At 41.4% G+C, this 12,251-nt stretch overlaps 1 protein-coding gene across 1 annotated transcript in view; it reads right to left on the bottom strand.

Moving 5' to 3' along the window:
- The window catches only part of fam3c (FAM3 metabolism regulating signaling molecule C), a 64,808-nt gene that overhangs the window by 32,451 nt on the left and 20,106 nt on the right, over window positions 1-12,251 (bottom strand). Inside the window, exon 2 of the mRNA XM_086008713.1 lies at window positions 10,950-11,005. Coding sequence (XP_085864839.1) covers window positions 10,950-10,962 — 13 coding nt within the window. The 5' untranslated portion in view covers window positions 10,963-11,005. The remainder of the gene's footprint in view (window positions 1-10,949; window positions 11,006-12,251) is intronic.

The raw sequence follows: 12,251 nt of genomic DNA, 5'->3' as shown, positions 1-12,251 counted from the left end.
CAAGCATCAATTGCTGTTTGTGGAAGAGAGTGCCAAACTTCTATCACCCTTTGTGTGTAGAAGTGTTTCCTAATTTTACTCCCGAACGGACTGGCTCTAACTTTTAGACTATGTCCCCTAGTCCTAGAATCCCCAACCAGCGGAAATAGTTTCTCTCTATCTACCCTTTCTGTTCCTCTTAATATCCTGAAAATTTCAATCAGATCACCCCTTAACCTTCTAAATTCTAGGGAATACAACCATAATTTGTGTAATCTCTCCTCGTAACTTAACCCTTGGAGTCCGGGTATCATTCTGCTAAACCTACCCTGCGCTCCCTCCAAGACCGATATATCTTTCCTAAGGTGTGGTGCCCAGAACTGCTGACAGTACTCCAGGTGTTTCTCACCAGGGTTTTGTATAGCTGCAGTGAGCTTATAGGTTCATAAAGTAGTTAAGGGAATAGAAAAAGGCAAACCGGGAATATTGAAGTTAATTAGTAAGAGTAGGACAAGGGACATAAATTCAAACTAGTAAAAAGGTAAATTTAGGATCCAGGTGAAGTGATCAATGAATGGAGGCAAGAACTTTGGAATTGTTTAAGGCTTGTATACCGAAATCGTGGGACTTCTGGATGGATAGATGAATGAAGATGGGCAAATGGTCTTCCTCACCCCAACTACCTTGTGATCAGATTATTGAAGCATAGCTGACAATCTAAACATGAAGTTGTGATTTGCAAGGAAATGCACTATAATTTTCCACTGCACATGACTCACACTTCATTCCAGCTCTGTAATGTTTGCATACAAGCACATTTGGATTTCTATCCCAAATTTCAATGTGGTGGTCCAGCCAGATGCAGAAAGAAAATACATTAAGAGCCTCCTCAGAAGACCAAAGGTGTGCCAGTAGCCAGGGGAAAATGAGCAAATCAGAATAGTTGACGCGGCTGGAACTAAAAACTGTAAAAGTCCCCATTTCAATAGAAACATTATATAGGCTATAAATAATCCAGTCTCAAAATCACCATAAAAATAAGTCTGTAAAACAGAATTACACAGGACTTCAGAGCATGTGTCACTTTTAATGACAGTCAAGGGTGACCCTAAACCCAAAGGTCAAAATACATTCGTGCTGCAGCTCGTTAGAAAAGTAGGTTAACATGGTTTGGGCAACACTAACAATCAGTATAAACTCTTTAAAAAGCAGCATAATGAAAATCAAAATTAAAAGGAAAAAGCAAGAAGGGTCACCAAAAACAAGAGGGGGATTTTGGAAGGAGAACACTGCTGACAATTCTACCAGGTGAAGAAAAAGTCTCAACTATTTCAGTTGTTACTGATTACTGTAATACTCTTTCAGCAAGTCGTGTGCCTACGAAGATGTGAAGAAAATGTGGTTTCAGCTGACAGTTACAAAGCAGAGGCAAGCATTTTGCCCACTGTTGCACCCAGTCAATAGAAATGTTTGTTTCTTGAAAAATCTTTTGCATCCGATGAGTGGAAGTCACAAAGAAAATTTTCGTTCAAATAATTCAAGTCCAAAAACCAAACTCTCAGCAACGGCACATTCACACTACATTGTAGAACTGGCCATAGCAGTTTCACTTTGCACTGATGTTGCCATTAGAGTTCAAATGCAACCTGGATCTGGGGTCAGGGCCCAAATGGACACTCTGAGAAAGGGCAAAGCAGGATGAGACTCCCTTGAGGATGGAGTTTCACTCGGCTTTGTTGGAGTCCGTTTGGACCTGGTCACCCAATTTGCACTATAAGTTTAGCATCAGTGGGAAGCTTGAAACCATTTTGCACCAACACTAAACTTGTATTAATACAGCCAAAATTAACAGCCATAAAATTAAGAGGGTAATCAGCTTCCAAATAATTGAAAAACAAAATGTTCTATAAGTAAACACATCTCATCAACTTTGTCCATAGTATACATCCAAACTGTTACATATCTTCTCTTTTCAGTTGATGGACTTTGTAGTTTTTCTTTTAGTTTTCAACATTTGCAATTTTATCTTTTTATTTATATGTATTTTGCTGTTTTATTAGATTGACAATGCAGTATTGTACCCTAGAAATATTTACATTGAAGATCAAAATTAAAATAGGTGACCATTATGTTTCCTCCCCTTCACCCTTACTATCACATAGCATTTTCCTTACAAAATATTCATATTTTTGTGCATGATTTTGAAAAGAAGTAAATGAGGGGAAAATAGATTTCACCAATGCTTCATCTCAGGAATGGGATTTAATAAAGGTTCACACATCAAGAGCATTCACACCACAATTCAAAACCCTCCCTAATATCGTAGGATTGCATAGGATATACGGCACAGAAACAGGCCATTCAGCCCAAGCAGTCCAGTTTATGCTCCACACGAGCCTCCTCCAGTCTTTCCTCATCTAAACCTCAGCATAACCCTCTATTCCCTTCTCCCTCATATGCTTGTCCAGCCTCCTCTTAAATGCATCTATACTCTTCGCTTCAACCACTTCCTGTGGTAGCAAGTTCCACATTCTCACCACTCTGGGTAAAGAAGTTCCTTCTGAATTCTCTATTTGATTTCTTGGTGACTATCTTCATATATTGATGGCCTGTAGTTATGCTCTTCCCCACAAGTGGAAACTTTCTCTCTGTATCCACTCTATCAAAACCTTTCATAATTTTAAAGACCTCTATTAGGTCACCCCCTCAGCCTTCTTTATTCCAAGGGAAGAGACCCTGCCTGTTTATCCTTTCCGGATATGTATACCCTCGCATTTCTGGTATCATCCTTGTAAATCTATTCTGCACCCTCTCCAGTGCCTCTATATCCTTTTTATAATATGGCGACCAGAACTGTACGCAGTACTCCAAGTGTGGTCTAACCAAGGTTCGATACAGGTTTAGCATAACTTCCCTACTTTTCAATTCTACCCCTCTAGAAATAAACCCTAGTGCTTGGTTTGCTTTTTTTTTTTAAATGGCCTTGCGTCGCAACATTTAGTGATTTGTACTTCGAGATCCCTTTGTTCCTCTACCCCATCTAGACTCGCACGCTCCAAGTGATAAGTGACCTCCCTATTCTTCCGACCAAAATGTCATACCTCACATTTATGTGTCGAACTTCATTTGCTAATTATATGCCCATTCTGCAAGTTTATTAATGTCCTCCTGTAACTTGTTGCAGTCCTCCTCAGTATTGACTATCCCCCCCAATTTGGTGTCATCCACAAATTTAGAAATTGTGTTTTTGATGAAGTCAAAATCATTAATGTAAATTGTGAACAACAGTGGTTCCAGCACTGATCCTTGTGGAACACCACTTCCCACCTTCTGCCACAGTGAATAGCTACCCTTTACTCCCACTCTCGGTCTTAAAGCCAGCTAGCAATCCATTCCGCTACTTGTCCCCTGACTCCGCATTCTCTGACCTTGTTCATCAGTCTATAATGGGGTACCTTATTGGAGGCCTTTTAAAAATCCAGATAAATTACATCTATTGCATTACCCTTGTCTTCTCTCGGTTACCTCTTCAAATAATTCAGTAAGGTTGGTCAAGCACAATTTTCCCTTTTGAAATCCATGTTGACTATTCATTATGTTGTTTTTGGTTTCCAGATATTCTTCTATTTTTCTTCTATGTTCTCCTTTAGTAGGGATTCCATTATTTTTCCGACCACCAATGTTAAGCTGACTGGTCTATAATTCCCTGGACATGTTCTAGCCCCCTTCTTGAATATAGGTATTACATTAACTATCCGCCTGTCTCTGGCACTACACCTTTTCCTAATGAATTATTAAATATGCGTAGTAATGCCTCTATCATCTCTTCCCTCGATTCTTTTAAAATACAGAGAAGCATTCCATTCGGACCAGGGTTTTATCCTCCAAGTCTGATTAATTTATTTCATATATCCCCTTTTAAAAAAAATTTAAATGCACTTACCTCATCAGCCAATGTCATGTTCACCTGTTCTACCTCCCTGGTAAATACTGAAGCAAATTAATTATTTAATATTTCTGCCATCTCTCTAGCGTTACCTGTGGTATTATCCTGTCTAACCCTTAATGGCCCTATTCCCATCCCAACCTTCCTTTTTTTAAATTGATGTGCCTATAAAATATTTTACTATTTTGTTTTATGTTCCTTGACAATTTAATTTTATAGTTCCTCTTTGCCTTCCTAATTGTTTTTTTTGACTTCTCACCTAATCTTTTCGTATTCTCTCATATCATGCACGCCCCTGCTGTCTGTGTACTTAATGTATGCCTCTTTCCTTATCCTCAATTGTTCCCTTATGGCTTTATTCATCCATGGCATCTCATTATCAGGAACAGTAGCACAGTGGTTATGCTACTGGACTAGTAATCCAGAGGCCTGTGCTAATGACCGGGAGACAAGAGCTCGTAAAATCCCATCTGGTTCACTAATGTCCTTTAGGGAAGGAAATCTGCCGTCATTACCTGGTCTGGCCTTGTGTGTGACTCCAAACCCACAGCAATGCGGTTGACTATTAACTGCCCTCTGAAATGGCCTAGCAAACCACTCAAGGGCAATTAGGGATGAGCAATAAATGCCAGCGAAGTCCACATCCCTTGAACGAATAAAAAAAATTTGTTCTTTCCTTTTAGCGGAATATATTTTTCCTGCACTCTGTTGAACACCGTTTTAAATGTTTCCCATTGCTGTTCTACATCGTTGTTTGCCAATATTGTTGCCCATTTTTGTTTCCCAAGTTCTATTCTCAGCCCGTCACCTCACCCATACCAGGAGCTACAGCAACTCAACTGTAATAGGAGTATTTCTACATTAACCTTGATTGGCTGAGCATTCGCTTGGATGCTAATTGAATTTGATTTTGACTAAAGGCAAGAATGGACCTTTTCAGGGTGTTTACACAAATTGATTGGGACTCTAGTATTTCAAACTGCACAGTCCTTAGCTGGGCTTTGTAAACTATTCATTTGTTCCAATACTTCTATTATGAAATGCCATTGCAAACGTCAAGCCTATCTGCATTGAATATCTCCAGAGAATATAGGCCTAGTCCACTCAATCTGTCCTCATAGGACAATCCCCCCATCCCAGGAACCAGTCTGGTGAACCTTCGTTGCACTCCCTCTATGGCAAGTATGTCCTTCCTTAGGTAAGGAGACCAAAACTGTACACACTATTTCAGGTGTGGTCTCACCAGGGCCCTATATAAAATTGCAGTAAGACGTCTTTACTCTTATATTCAAATCCTCTGTATGAACAGCTCTTAACTAAGCTGTCACCTTGATTATCAATAAATTGAGTTTATTAATGCTAAACTAGTTGCTGCCCACTTCTAGGTTATTTTAATTTTCATATGTATCTTGGCAGCAAGTTTTTGAACTGGACTCTTAGAAAGATAAGTACTCCAAGAAGTGATACTAAAAATTTACATATGAAAACAAGAAGAATCTGTTCCAGTTTTGAAACAGTTTATATTATTGAATTTAACCAAAAGTTGATCCTGAGAGAGGATTAATCAACTACTTTAATAGAATCCTCGTAAAATTAAGATGGCATAAGATCAATAAAGTGTACCAGAAAAGCTGACTACCCGCTGATGGGCTCATTTTCAATTAGAGTCCAAATTTACTATAATTTGTTCCCTTGAACAGAAGTGAGCAAAGATCTCACATGATATGTCATTTTCTACAGTCAGCCCTCAAGTGCCCATCACTTCTTCCTAGGGCTAGAGCCAGAACAGTGCAGTGCACTTCCTGCACGTACAAGCCAATCATTCATGCCGGACCCCTAATAACTTCCCTGAAACACGGGTACCATTTAGCTGCTGGGTAGGGTGCAGTCCAGTTATGCAGTGTCCCTTGCTCAAGGTATAATGTAAATTTTCAAACTCCCACCTTGATTGATTTTTGTATTCAAGGTGAAGGATATCAGTGCTGGGAAAAGGGCACTTTTCCAACTTTGGAATCCTTTTGACAGTAATCATCCCCAAAAGCAGTGCAATGGCAGTAAAATTCCCTTTTCTCTGTACCAATAACGTATCATAAGAAATAGGAGCAGGAGTAGGCTAATCGGCCCCTCGAGCCTGCTGCGCCATTTAATAAGATCATGGCTGATCTGATCCTAACCGCCAATCTATTATCACAGGACCATCTCCTGAATCTAACAGAATTAGACACACGAAATAGGAGCAGGATCAGGATCAGGCTACACGGCCCCTGGGCCCGCTCTGCTACCCACAGGGCCATGTCCGATCCGAACCTAGACTCATGTCCAAATTCCTGCCCGCTCCCCATAACCCTTTACTTCTAGGAAACTGTCTATTCCTGTTTTAAATTTATGTAATGATGTAGCTTCTACAGCTTTTTGGGGCAGCATATTCCATGGACCTACCACCCTCTGAGTGAAGTAGTTCCTCCTCATCTCAGTTTTGAAAGAGCAGCCCCTTATTCTAAGACTATGCCCCCTAGTTCTAGTTTCACCCATCATCGGGAACATCCTCCCCGCATCCACCCGATCCAACCCCTTCACAATCTTATATGTTTCAATAAGATCGCCTCTCATTCTTCTGAACTCCAATGAGTAGAGTCCCAATCTACTCAACCTCTCCTCATATGTCCATCCCCTCATCACCGGGATTAACCGAGTGAACCTTCTTTGTACTGACTCGAGAGCAAGTATGTCCTTTCTTAAGTATGGACACCAAAACTGTATGCAGTATTCCAGGTGCGGTCTCACCAATACCTTGTACAACTGAAGCAATACCTCCCTATTTTTATATTCTATCCCCCTAGCAATGAAAGCCAACATTCCATTGGCCTTCTTAATCACTTGCTGCACCTGTGTACTAACCTTTTGAGTTTTGTGCACCAGGACCCCCAGATCCCTTTGTACTACAGTACTTTCCAGTTTCTTGCCATTAAGATAATAACTTGCTCTACGATTTTTCCTGCCAAAGTGCATAACCTCACACTTTCCAGTATTGTATTCCATCTGCCAAATCTCTGCCCACTTACTTAGCCTGTATGTCCCCTTGCAGGTTTTTTATGTCTTCCTCACTCACTACTTGCCCTCCCATCTTAGTATCATCTGCAAACTTTGATATGTTACACTCGGTCCCCTCCTCCAAATCGTTAATATAGATTGTAAAGCGTTGGGGACCCAGCACTGACCCCTGTGGAACACCACTAGTTACTGATTGCCAGTCTGAGAATGAACCATTTATCCCAACTCTCTGCCTTCTGTTAGATAGCCAATCCTCTATCCATGCCAGAATATTACCCCCAATCCCGTGATTTTTTATCTTAAGCAATAATCTTGTGTGGCACCTTGTCAAATGCCTTTTGGAAGTCTAAATACACTACGTCCACTGGTTCCCCTTTATCCACCCTATATGTTACTTCCTCAAAGAACTCCAGCAAATTTGTCAAACATGACTTCCCCTTCATAAAACCATGCTGACTTTGTCCTATTAAATTATGATTATCCAAATGTCCTGTTACTGTCTCCTTAATAATGGACTCCAAAATTTTACCAACCATAGATGTTAGGCGAACCGGTCTATAGTTTCCAGCCTTCTGTCTACTGCTCTTTTTAAATAAGGGTGTTACATTAGCAGTTGTCCAGTCTGCCGGGACCTTTGCTGAGTCCAGGGAGTTTTGGAAAATTACTAATGCATCCACAATTCCTACCGCCACTTCCCTCAAGACCCTAGGATGTAAGCCATCAGGTCCAGGTGATTTATCCACCTTGAGTCCCATTATTTTACCGAGTACCACTTCCTTAGTGATTTTGATCGTGTTCAGCTCCTCCCCCTCCTATAGCCCCCTGTTTGTCCAGTGTTGGGATATTCTTAGTGTCCTCTACTGTAAAGACTGATACAAAATATTCATTGTGTTTTTGCCATCTCCATATTTCCCACCATTAATTTCCCAGTCTCATCCTCTAAGGGACCAACATTTACTTTAGCCACCCTTTTTCTTTTTATATAACTATAAAAACTCTTACTATCTGTTTTTATATTTTTTGCTAATTTACTTTCATAATCTATCTTCCCTTTCTTAATCAATCTTTGTTATTTTTTGCTGTCTTTTAAAGTTTTCCCAATCCTCTATCCTCCCACTAGATTTGGCTACCTTATATGCCCTTGTTTTTAGTCGAACACTATCCTTAATTTCTTTACTTAGCCACGGATGGCTGTCTTTTCTTTTACACCCTTTTCTTCTCAGTGGAATAGATTTTTTTTGGAAGTTGTAAAATAACTCCTTAAATGTACACCACTGATCATGTATCGTCTTACCCTTTAATCTATTTTCCCAATCCACTCTACTCAATTCCGCTCTCATACCTTCATAGTCTCCTTTATTCAAGCTTAGCACGCTTGTTTGAGATCCAACCTTCTCACCCTCTAATTGAATATGGAATTCAACCATGTTATGGTCACTCATTCCAAGGGGATCCTTTATTAGGACATTTTTAATTAATTCTGTCTCGTTACACAGGACCAGATCTAAGGTTGCTTGCCCCCTGGTCGGTTCAGTTACATACTGCTCAAGAAACCCATCCCTAATACACTCAATGAACTCATCCTCAAGGCAGCCCTGCCTAATTTGATTTGTCCAATTAATATGATAGTTAAAATCCCCCATAATTATAGATGTTCCCTTATTACAAGCCTCAACTATTTCCTGATTGACACTCCGTCCAACAGAGTTGCAACTGTTCGGAGACCTATAGACGACGCCCACTAGTGTTTTTTTCCCCTTATTATTCCTTACCTCCACCCAAACTGTTTCATTATCCTGATCTTTTGACCCAATATCATTTCTCTGTATTAGTGATTCCTTCCTTTATTAACATAGCCACCCCACCTCCTTCCTTCCTGCCTGATCGTTAAATAACCTGGTATGTTTAATTCCCAGGCATTGTCACCCTGCAGCCATGTTTCTGTAATGGCCACAAGATCATACCCATATGTAGTTATTTGTGCCATTAACTCGTCTATTTTGTTACGAATGCTACGTGCATTCAGATAGAGAACTTTCAAAGATGTTTGGTGACACTTAGTTCCTGCTTTTGCCCTTTTTATTACTTTACCTTTTACTCCATACCTTCTGCCCCTTCCTGACACGCTCTGGTTTTTAATTTCCCCACTGCTACCTAAGTCTATGACCTTCTCTGTTGTCATTTTTATTATTTGCTCTCTAGGAACCTCCCCCCCCACTAGTTAGTTTAAAGCCCTCTCTACAGCCCTAGTTATATGATCCGCCAGGACTCTAGTCCCAGCACTGGCCAAGTGAAGCCCGTCCCAACGGAACAGCTCCCACCTGCCCCAGTACTGGTGCCAGTGTCCCAGGAAGCAAAACCCATTTCTCCCACACCAGTCTTTGAGCCACGCATTTAATTCTCTAATTTTATTTGTCCTAGCCAAATTCGCTCGTGGCTCAGGTAATAATCCAGAGATTATTACCCTTGAGGTTCTGTTTTTTAATTTGACCCCTAGCTGCTCATACTCCTTTAACAGAACCGGCTTCCTAGTCCTATCTACGTTGTTTGTACCAACATGGACCACGACAACTGGATCCACCCCCTCCCACTGCAAGTTTCTTTCCAGCCCAGAGGAGATGTCCTTAACCCTGGCACCGGGTAGGCAACACAGCCGTCGGGACTCTCGCTTTCGGCTGCAGAGAACTCTATCTATCCCCCGAATACTATCCCCTACCACTACAACATTTCTATTTACTCCCCCCTCTTGAATGGCCCCCCGTTCCACGGTGCTGTGGCCAGGTTGCTCATCCTCCCTGCAGTCCCTGCTCCTGTCCCCACAGGGAGTAAGAACCTCGAACCTGTTGGGACAAGAGCAAGGGCTGCGGCTCCTCCAGCTCTACCTCCTGGATCCCCGTACCTGCCTCACTCGTAGTCACACCGTCCTGTCCCTGACCATGGGCTACATCTGAATTAATTAACTTCATAGGTGTGACCACCTCCTGATACAGAGTCCAGGTACTTCTCCCCCTCCCTGATGTGTCGCAGTGTCTGAAGCTCAGACTCCAGCTCATCAACACGGAGCTGGAGTTCCTGTAGCAGCAGACACTTGTCACAGACGTAATCACCGTGAGCCTCAATGGGGTACACCGGCTCCCACATCTCGCAACAGTAACATCACCTGCTCCATTCTATGTAATTAATTAAATTTTTTATTGTTAGTTATGGACACCCTCTGCCCGATTTTAGATGCTAGTATCCCCTTTAATTAATTGGATTTAAATTAAATCAATCCCTCTAATTACACCAGTTCAATGGTTTACCAACAGTCACTCTGCACCAGAAAGGCCTTATTAACTACAACCCACAGAGTTAAAGTTTGAAAAGAGCACCTAACACCCCACTTACCCTAACTCACACTTACCCAAACTCACAGCACTCTCTGCTGACTCGCACTAGGACTGGTCTTTTTATACTGTTTGTTTGTTTACAGCCAAATGAGTCACCCCTGATTGGTTAGAAAACTGGTTTCCACTGCCTGCTGTGCCAATTTACTCCTACTGCAGTGTAACCTTGTTTTACTCTTCTTAAACCAAGAGAATCCCAAATATTTAACTTTTCCCCTTTACTTAAACTGCTTAAGTAATCTTATCAAGAATGATTTAAAGAGAAATAACAATTAAAGAACTCTCACACTTACCCAAACTCACAGCACTCTCTGCTGACTCGCACTCCGTGCTTGCTTAACTGCATGCTTAAAGCGCACCCACAAACCAATGTGACTTTTTTTAAATTTCCCACAGCAGTCACCTGTATGCCATCGGTGCTGCAGATTGCCAAGTTAAAGCAAATCTGTGTACGGAATGGGTAGTTTGGTGGTGTCGCAAATTTAGTTTCAGATGCTGGTCTTGCTGTCCAACATTTCCCCACTGTAAAGCAAATGCTTATGTAAATGCAATTCAATACAGCTCATCCATCCTTGGTTGTACCTTACCTGCTAGTCTCATTGTTCCAACTTTAATTTTACGATGTATCTGCCAGCTCAAACACCTATAAAAGAAAAAAAAAAAAGTCTAAAGTTGATTCCAATAATACAAAATGTTAACAAATAAATTATTGGTGGTTTAAAATAAGATTCCCAATAGAACTATAGTGAATCTACATGTTTACACTTCCATAGTGCAAGGCATATTGTGCCAGCACTGCTTTGTAGAATCATAGAATGGTTACAGCACGGAAGGCGGCCATTTGGCCCGTCGAGCCAGTGCCGGCTCGCTGCAAGAGCACTTCAGCTAGTTCCACTCTCCTGCCCTTTCCCCATAGCCCTGGAAAAAATTCTCAGGTACTTACCCAACTCCCTTTTGAAAGCAGTGATTGAGTCTGCCTCCACCACCCTTTCAGGCAGTGCATTCCAGATCCTAACCACTCACTGCATAAAAAAGTTTATGTTGCCATTGGTTCTTTTGCCAATCACCTTAAATCTGTGTCCTCTGGTTCTCGACCCTTCTGCCAATGGGAACAGTTTCTCTCCATCTACTCTGTCCAGACCCCTCATGATTTTGAACACCTCTATCAAATCTCCTCTGCTCTAAAGGAGAACAGCTTCACCACTCTATCCACATAACTGAAGTCCCTCATCTCTGAAATCATTCTCGTAAATCTTTTCTGCACCTTCTCCAAGGCCTTCATATCCTTCCTAAAGTGTGGTGCCCAGAATTGGACACAGTACTCCAGTTGAGGCCGAACCAGTGTTTTATACACGTTCATCATAATTTCCATGTTTTTGTTCTCTACACCTCTATTCATGAAGCCCAGGATCCCATAAGCTTTTTTAAACTGCTTTTTCAACCTGCCCTGCCACCTTCAACGATTTGTGCACATATACCCCTAGGTTTCTCTGTTCATGCACCCACTTTAGGATTGTACCCTTTAGTTTATATTTCCTCTCCTCATTCGTTCTACCAAAATGTATCACTTCACACTTTTCTGCATTAAATTTCATCTGCCACATGTCCGCCCATTCCACCAGCCTGTCTATGCCCTCTTGAAGTCTATCACCATCCTCCTCGCTGTTCACTATACTTTAAAGTTTTGGGTCATCTGCAAATTTTGAAATTGTGCCCTGTACACCCACATCCAAGTCATTAATATACATCAAGAAAAGCAGTGGTCCTAGAACCGACCCCTGGGGAACACCACTGTATACCTTCCTCCAGTCCAAAAAACAACCGTTCACCACTACTCTCTGTTTCCTGTCACTTAGCCAATTTCGTATCCATGCTGCCACTGTCCCCTT

This window comes from Somniosus microcephalus, chromosome 16, assembly GCF_052327205.1.
Source record: "Somniosus microcephalus isolate GS21.2 chromosome 16, FLI_Smic_1.0, whole genome shotgun sequence".
NCBI classification, from domain to species: domain Eukaryota; kingdom Metazoa; phylum Chordata; class Chondrichthyes; order Squaliformes; family Somniosidae; genus Somniosus; species Somniosus microcephalus.
This window is presented reverse-complemented; position numbering and strand designations above follow the sequence as displayed.